The 8,286-nt window shown below is 42.5% G+C and overlaps 1 protein-coding gene across 2 annotated transcripts in view; it reads left to right on the top strand.

Moving 5' to 3' along the window:
* The first annotated feature begins 506 nt into the window (after positions 1–506).
* The window catches only part of KDM2A (lysine demethylase 2A), an 85,080-nt gene continuing 77,300 nt past the window's right edge, over positions 507–8,286 (top strand). The window contains exons 1-2 of one of the 2 annotated variants that reach the window (XM_024574430.4): positions 507–1,362; positions 2,558–2,686. In XM_024574430.4, the coding sequence (XP_024430198.1) occupies positions 2,645–2,686 (42 nt within the window). In that variant the 5' untranslated portion in view covers positions 507–1,362; positions 2,558–2,644. Of the gene's footprint in view, positions 1,363–2,557; positions 2,687–8,286 lie in introns of those variants that run through there. The other variant, XM_045183128.3, reaches the window with a different exon arrangement.

The following is an 8,286-nucleotide window of genomic DNA, read 5'->3' as shown; positions in this document are numbered from 1 at the left end:
GGTACTAGGCGCTTCTCCCCACTGCTGGGGGCTACTTGTGCTTTGTGGGGGGGTCGGGGGTCACCACCCTCCCAGGAGAGGTGGGGGGAGGGCCGCCGGCACAGCTGGCCGGCGAGGGGCGGGGTCACAGAGGCGAAATGTGTGTGTGTGTGTGTATGTGTGTGTTCGAACGAGGGCGTGGGGGGGGGCAGAACGCGCGCGGAGGAGGAACCATGGCCTGCGCGCAGGCGCGAGCAGCGGGCCCGGTCTGAGCTCTGGAAAGAGGCCGGCGGGGAGTGGGGGCGGTAGGCCTGCGGGAGGGCCGGCGGCTTGTAGCGAGGAGGGGGGGCGGGGAGCCGCGTCGGCGTCGCCGGGCGCGGGCGTTCCGAGGCCGACGCATCCGCGCGTGCGCGCGCCAGCGGAGTGTCCGCGTTAAAGTGAGTGACGCGTGCGCGTTCACGTGCGCCCGGGAGAGCGGTAAGAAGCGTAGGGAGGCTTGAAGGGGAGTGGGGGGTGGAGAAGCGAGCCGGGGGAGGGGTGGGGAGGCGGCGCCTGCGCATTGTGCCGCGGAGGAGCTGTGTGTATGTGAGAGTCTGACGGGTTCAAAATGGCGGCGGCTGCTTCAGCGGCTCCTCCTGTGTGAGGGAAACAACACCCCTCCCCGGCAGCGGCGGCGGCAGCAGCGGCGGCTGCGGCTCGCAGAGCACCTTCCCTGCGCCTGGGCCTGTCGCCGCTCTGTCTATTCTGGGCAGGGGGCGCTCCGGGAGGAGGGACAACGCCAGGGGGCCCATCCTCCCCAATCCCTCCTCTGCGACTGGGGAGTAGCCGGGGTCTCGTCCCACAGCGCGGAGCCCGGGCTGAGGGGGAGACTCGAGGGGAGCCCGGGCCCCCAGCCCGGCGCGCCGCTCCCGCCCTCTCCGCCCCCCCGGGCCGGGGCCCGCGTTCCGGGGGGCCGGGGCGGCGCGGGGAGCCTCGGGCCGGCCGGTCTCAGCTGATCGGCCGCGGCTCCCGGGCTCTGGAGGCGGCCGGGCGGCTGTTGGCCGAGGCAACAGCGAGGAGGGCGCTCTCCGCGGCCGGGGCTGGCCTGGGGCTCGGGCTCGGGCTGCTGACCGCTGGCCCGGGGGAGGCGGGGGCGCCCTGGGCTCGGCGCCGAGGGGTCGCGCTCTCCTCTCCTGACGCCTCCGACGCCCGGTCTCCAAAGCCAGAAGAGGAGGCTTGATTCAGCAACTGTTTCCTCTGTTTTCCGGGTCGCTCTGACCCTCTCTGGATACTGGATTGATCCACGGAAAAAACCGAAGACGACGTTTGGGATTTAATTTTTCATCTCAGTTTTTGGAATCTTTTACTTCTCACTTGGACAAGAACTCACGAGCAAAATCCCCGGTGAGATTTCCCCTCTTCCCTACCCCCCCCCCTTTGGAAGTTTGGTTCGGTGTGTTATCTAAAGACTTTAATGTAAAGTTCCTATTTTTTTTTCCGATGGGCGAACCATTGAAACGCCGTTCCCAGAGGGAGCCCGGCGCGATTTGCCGATTTTCCTCTCCGGCCCTGGCTGCTCTCAAGCCCGGGCGGTCCTCACCCATGGGGTGCAAACGCGGATTCTCTCCCCACTTGGGGCACGGGCTTCCTCCAGGGGGGTTCTGCTGCGAACTGTTCTCGCAAACTGTGTCATCGGGTCCTCTGGTCTCGTAGCAGTTTTGAAAGGATGCTATTAATGTGGCCGTAGTGTTAGAAAAGGGAAAACAAACCTGCATTCCCTGTGGAAGCCATTATCTATAAGAATATTTAGGGGGAAAAAACACCTTTCTTGGTGTTGTGTATGACGGTAACGCATACCTGTCTTTATTTAATTTTTTGAAAAGATGCATTTTACTTATGTTTATAGGTAGAACTGTTTGTTTTATACTTTATTCAGAAGGATCTGATGGAATTTTTGTCCCTGATTTGCAACTCTCTTGAATTCGTTTCAGAGTTGTACACATCTTGGGTTGGGGTGGAAGGTTGGTTTGGGAATGAAAAAGTCCGGGGAGTCTAGGAAGGAAGGCGACAATCGTCGCCTTATGGAGAGGTAAGGGAAATTGTTTAGAAGTCTTTCTTCAAATCCTAATTTATTTTCCTCTTTTTATATGGTTAGTCTGCCATCTTTCCTTTAGTTTCTAATTACCAGTGAGAGAACTACTTTGCTTAGGATCTGGATTAGTTCAGTGTCTGCTTCACCTGGTCAGCTCTCCAGAGAGAAAAGTCCTGCCCCCACCCCAACTTTTTTTTTTTTTTTTGCTAATGCTGCCATGAAGGGGAGCCTTGCTAATTGTATCCTGTGGGAAGAAACAAGTGGTGTGGCCCGACCACAGGGAACTGAAACCAGCATCCCCTTTGGCCTAGGCCTCAGACTGTTGTAATGTGATTAACGTTGGTCGTGACATGGAACCACTTGCCCAAGCGTAGAGAGGTCCCAGACTGATGAAGGGGAACCAGGTTTCTCAGAGCACCTTTCACTTACACATATTTTAAACACTTCTTTCATGAAAAGAAAGCTTGAGTTTGAGTTCTCATCTCTGCTCATATCATCATTCTTTAGTGTTGCAATCAATCTGGTTCCTAAGGAGGAAGAGGAAGGCAGCCCTGGAGTGGTTTCTTTACTGTAATTTCAACAGAAGAGTGAGCGATGGAACCCGAAGAAGAAAGGATTCGTTACAGCCAGAGATTGGTTAGTATTTTGTTTTTTTTTTTTCTTTTCAATTTTGAAGCCGAGTAACTATAATGTTTCCATTTGTGAATATACTCTGATTACAACTTTTCAGATGGTTTTTCTGTGCATCAGAGGAGAGAAGGTATATCCTATCCAAGTAATTACAGGCTTACTATTCATCCTGTTTGGAAATGGAGTTATGTGTAGCATCTAACTTCTAAAAAACCATTGTAAATCAGAGGATTTTTGTGAATTACAAGGTGACAAGGATTCTTAATTTTGCAATACTGACATTGTAATAATTTGAATTAAGGTAGATTAGAATGTAAATTCCAGAGGCCAAACTGTTTGAGGAAGGATAATTTGATTAAAAAAAAATTTTAAGATTATGGTGGGCCAGGATTTGTGGCCCTGAGCTGGGCAGTAGAACTGTGTCGTCTTTTTTTTTTTTTTTTTTTTTTTTAACAACATTGATTGGTTTGGAGGGTTTGGGAGGGGGTATTGATTGAGAAAAGGTAGAATAATGGATGCTGATGAAGTTCTGTATTTTGGGAGGGATGTAGACATCTTGTTGAAAGAAATTTTTACTTAGTAATGATTTGGAGGGAATTAGCTTGTATGTGCAAATGAATACTTGCTCCTTTAGGCCCTTCTTTCCTCTCAAGGTTTCCCTGTTGGAGTTGAAGAATTTGATTTTGTTTCCCTAGTCAAAGAGCTTTATTAATATTCTTACCATATATTTATTTCAGAAATTTGTTTGTGTTTGTATAGTGGGTTGTAAGGAAAGCCACAGAGTTGTTTTATTATGTGAAATCTGGTGAACTGAAAGACCTAGATTAGAAGATCACTAAAGGAATTTAGGGTGGTGGTTTTATTTGGTTCTGTGTTTTAGATTTAGGTAGTTTGGAGAAAGAAAAAAGTAATTCTTTAATCCATTTTCTGATGATCTCCGCTCTTTTTGAGAAAAGGCTGCTTTTTTTCTTCTTGATGTGACTGTTGAAAAGGTGTGGAGTGTATTGGCAAGTATACTTATCAGGCATGTGTTCTGGCAGGCCTTATTTCAGAGACTTGCCTCTTGTCTCCCAATCCATGTATTGAGATTATAATTCTTTATAGCTAACTTTTAGGAATAAACTATATCAATAGTGGAATTTTGTATATTTAGGATTTATTTTTATTTTGATTTTTCTTGAATTAAACTTTATTTGGGAAAAAAGAAAGGGGGTGCTTATCATGACAAGCTTGTAGAATTGTTGACCTTTTACATAAATATCTGAAGGATCTTGGGATCCAGTCTTTCAAAGGAAGAGCCTTTCATCAAGCAAAAGTTTTAACAAGGTGGTGGTAGGGAGATAAAAGGAATCTGTGATTTTTGTCCTGGTAAGATTTTTTTGTTGTTGTTAATTACAGTGATTGCTACCTGTTGTATGCATTAACCCTTTCCTTATCTAACCTATTTTTTTTCTCTTGATTCATGTGTAGTTTCGCAGTGTTATGTAAGAAGGAATGCCAGATATTTGGGGGGATCTCTCTTAGAATTTTGGGTAATAACTTTTGAAATTCAGGGAGACTGACATCCGTTTTCCGTTCTAAGATTACATGACAAAATTGTATCTGAAGTGTAAATTCCTTCCATAACATAACGTTTGATATTAGAGCATATTGATGGCTTATTTATGTGGCAGTTTGGCTACCAAACTTTTAATATCTCTTTGGTGAGTGCTCCTATTACAGAATTCTCTACTGATTAAGTTCAATCTTAATTTGAAGAATTTCAAGTCTAACATAGAGGCATAAAGGCTAATCTTTATAGTAGTTTATATATTTTTTCTAACTGTGTCTATTTTTAAAATAGGTCGAAGTATAGATCTTAGGTTTGTTTTGCAGTAATTGACCATGGAACATAAAGTTTGAAAGACAAAAATGACAGGTTTACTAATTTGGCTTATTGATTAAAATTTATGTGTGTCTCATATAGTATGTATTTGTCAAATTGAATTAAATCATGTATTACATTGACCATAGCGGTATTGACTGTTACTTCATGTTATGTTGGGGAACAGAATCTAAATGCTCATCCCTCTGTAACATACCTCCAAATAGCCACTTGAGAGAGAAACATAGTACTATTAAAAATCTTAAGTCCAAACTCATTTCAGAACAAGAATGACTTCTTTGTAGTCAGAACCCTTTACCTATCTTCAAAAAAAAAATGTATTATTAATAACACTATTCATGATTGAATAGATCCTTTTAATGCCTTTAACTGACTTAGCCATTTTAAGTACACAGGCCGAATGTAATAAAATAAATTTTGATGTTTATATCATCTTTATGACAAGTCATTTAAAAGAAATTGGCGCTTTTTTAAACCAAACTATTATTTACCTATTATATTTGGAAGAGAAATTGTCCCTTTGAAGATGATGTGTATGTGTAGATTTGGGGCATAAATTCTATTTTCTGGAACCAGAAAACTTATTTTGCAGTGTAGGAAATGACATGGGAGGGTAAACACAGTTGGGCTTTTTTAAAGTAAGACATAGATACGTATTTCTTTTTAGTGAAAAGATCAGTAGTTTTAGTGTATGGATTCCTAGAACAAAGCCAGATAGATCTCCAAGTCAAATTGATATACCTGAGGAGAACAGAAGCTTCAAGTTTGGTGATGGGTAGATATTTGGTTGTCTTGAGGTAAAGATGATTTATTTTTGTATTTGTTTAAAAGATTTTATTTATTTATTTTTTAGAGAGAAGGGAAGGGAGGGTGAAAGAGAGGGAAAGAAACATCGATGTGGGAGAGAAACATCAATCAGTTACCTCTTGCATGCCACCAACTGGGGACTCTGCCCACAACCCAGGCATGTGCCCTGACCAGGAATTGCGCCCGCAACCTTTTCAGTTTGCAGGCTGGCGTTCAACTCACTGAGCAACACCAGCCAGGGCTATTTCTGCATTTTAATAAATTTGGATCTAGGACCTTATTGAAACATTGAGAGGAACTAAAGATGGAACTTTTGTTTTCTTCATTTGGTTTCAGGAGCCAAAGTGTTGGAATAGTTTTGGATGTTTGTTACTCTCCATTTAAGTATTTATTTATGGGGAATGTTCAGCCTAATATCTTACAGTTTTTTCATCTGAAATCTTAGTTGGACCTGACCGGTGTGGCTCAGTTGGTCGGGCATCATCCTACAAAACGAAATGTTGTCCATTTGACTCCTGGTCAGAGCATGTGCCCAGGTTGTGGGTTCATTGAGGGTTTGGTTCCCAGTTGGGGTGCATAAGAGAGGCAACTGATTGATGTTTCTTACATCAATGTTTCTCTCCCTCTTTCTCCCTTCCTCCTTCTCACTCTGAAGATAAATAAATCAAATCTTTTTAAGAACTAAATAAAATGTTAGTTCAATCCTTAGCAATTACAATTGATGATCTTTTAGGTTTTTGAAACCACACCAATTCTGAGTACTCTGAATTGCATAGAAAATCAAGGGAAAGATAATGTATTTTTTAAGTAAATGCTTAAGATATTTTTGCTGTGTAGTTTGATGACCTTCATTTTTAACTTGGGATTTTTTTCATTTTTGTTGGAAAAGATAACCTTTGTTATACTGAATTATACAATAATACCTGCCCTCAGCCTGTATAGTAAAATTCTTTAGCCCCTGACAAAGGCAGTTGTAGAAACAAATGAACACCTAAATCAATGTCAAAGAAAGTGAAGGCAAGATACTTCAGGGTAAAAGAAGTTATGTAACCTGAATATTATTTTTTCTCTTGAATTCACTTAAACTTACGGTGTTATTTGAAGGGGGAGATGTTGATTTACTTGAGAATACATTTTGCTTGTCAATTTTGATGATGAGATTAAGAGATTTTCTAAGGTTGTTATTACTCCATCAGATGTTCACTCCTGTTAGTGTGCCTTATATATGATTTTCTCTGAAAGAGTTAAATCATTATCTTTGCAAGAAATTGAAGGCATTGCTCTGGCCAGGTGGCTCGGTTGGATGGGTTGGTTCATCCTCCCGTGCACCAAAAGGTTGCAGGTTTGATTCTTGGTTGGGCATGTACCTAGGTGGTTTCTTGCACATGTGTGGGAGGCAACTGATCAGTGTTTCTCTCTCATATGGAATTTTCTTCCCCCCTGCCTCCCACCCCTGCCTAAAATCAATAAGCATATCCTTGGGTAAGGATTAAAAAAAAGAAAGAAACTGGGGGTACTGAAGCCATGATGGTGTTCTTACTTTTTTTGGATTACCCCTGAAATTGTCTCCCCATATTCAGCGATTACCCGAGTATCCCTTTTATTTACAAACAGTCCCACTTGGAATGACCTCACTCTAAGGTCTTTTTAAAAAATATATATTGATTTTAGAGAAAAGGGGGAGGAAGAGGGAAACATCAGTTTGTTGTTCCACTTATTTATGCATGCATTTGTTGATTTTTGTATGTGCCCTCACTTGGGAATTGAACTTGCAACCTTGTATAGGGGCATATGCTCTAACCAATGGCGCTGTCTGGCCACATCTCCCACTCTGACATCTTTTGACCAGGAATGGACTAGGCAAAATAAAATCCTCATTTTAAGCCATTTTTCCCTAGCATGAAAGTATCATTGTTAACAACTAGAAAAAAATTATAGGTGGTCTAAAATGTTGAATTTGCTTATTTATAATTATTTCCTTAGTCTTAAACTTCAGTTTGTGTAGGTACATTGTTCTGAGTGTGTCAGCCTCCTTCCTGATGATGGAGGAAAAAACTTGCCCACTTTTGGGTGGTTCCAAATGCAGATAATAAGGAAACTAATTATTCTTATGTATTAGTTATTAGTCTTCCACAGTAAGCTGTGTTTTGAGGACCCAGAGTAAGGACTATATTTAAGCTCTATAATTTTCGCTTGTTTTAGTTTGCTGAGCACTAATCAGTACCTGCTATACTTAAGTTTGTTTGTTTTTGCATATCTCTCCATTAGGGTAAGCTCCTTGAGAGTTGGGACTTTGTGTTTGTTTATGGTCTGTATTGGATGCTTTGAACAATGCACATAGAAAGTGTTCAATAAGTAGTGTTAAAAAAGAAGGCACTCACTTTACAACATAGAAAGTGCTGAACAAGTATTTGTTTATGTTGTTGGAAGCCTTGATAAATACTTTTATGTACTACCAGTTTTCTTCAGTGCTAAGAAATAGGCCTCTAGAATTGAGGAGAGTTTGATGTGCAAGGATGAGCAAAATATCTGGGTATTTGGTCTTGCAGTGTACTTAAGAACCAGAAGGTCTAAGCTGTAACAGATAAAAACTTATGCTTAATACGTATGCCAGATGAACACATTTATAATGTCTGGGCCATTAGAACACATAAGAAAATAGCTAGTTAAACTTTAAAAGTTCAGTCTGAATTAACCGTAAGTTCTCCTGCCTCTAATTCTGTCCTAAACCCTCTACATCAAGGTTTTCACTGACTTTTAGGCAACTTTAAAGTTGTGAAGTTGTAAGTGAGGGTGTTTGTGTTCCTCTCAAGTGTTGGTTTTGGCCATAAAGTTGGGGAATTAATACATTTACTGTACACCATGCTGAAGGACTTAATTCTTTACTTTATATCCCCTTAATTTTTCCCCCCTT

Source organism: Desmodus rotundus, chromosome 5 (genome assembly GCF_022682495.2).
Source record: "Desmodus rotundus isolate HL8 chromosome 5, HLdesRot8A.1, whole genome shotgun sequence".
NCBI lineage: Eukaryota > Metazoa > Chordata > Mammalia > Chiroptera > Phyllostomidae > Desmodus > Desmodus rotundus.
Note: the sequence above shows the minus strand (reverse complement) of the source record. Positions and strands in the feature narration are given on the sequence as shown.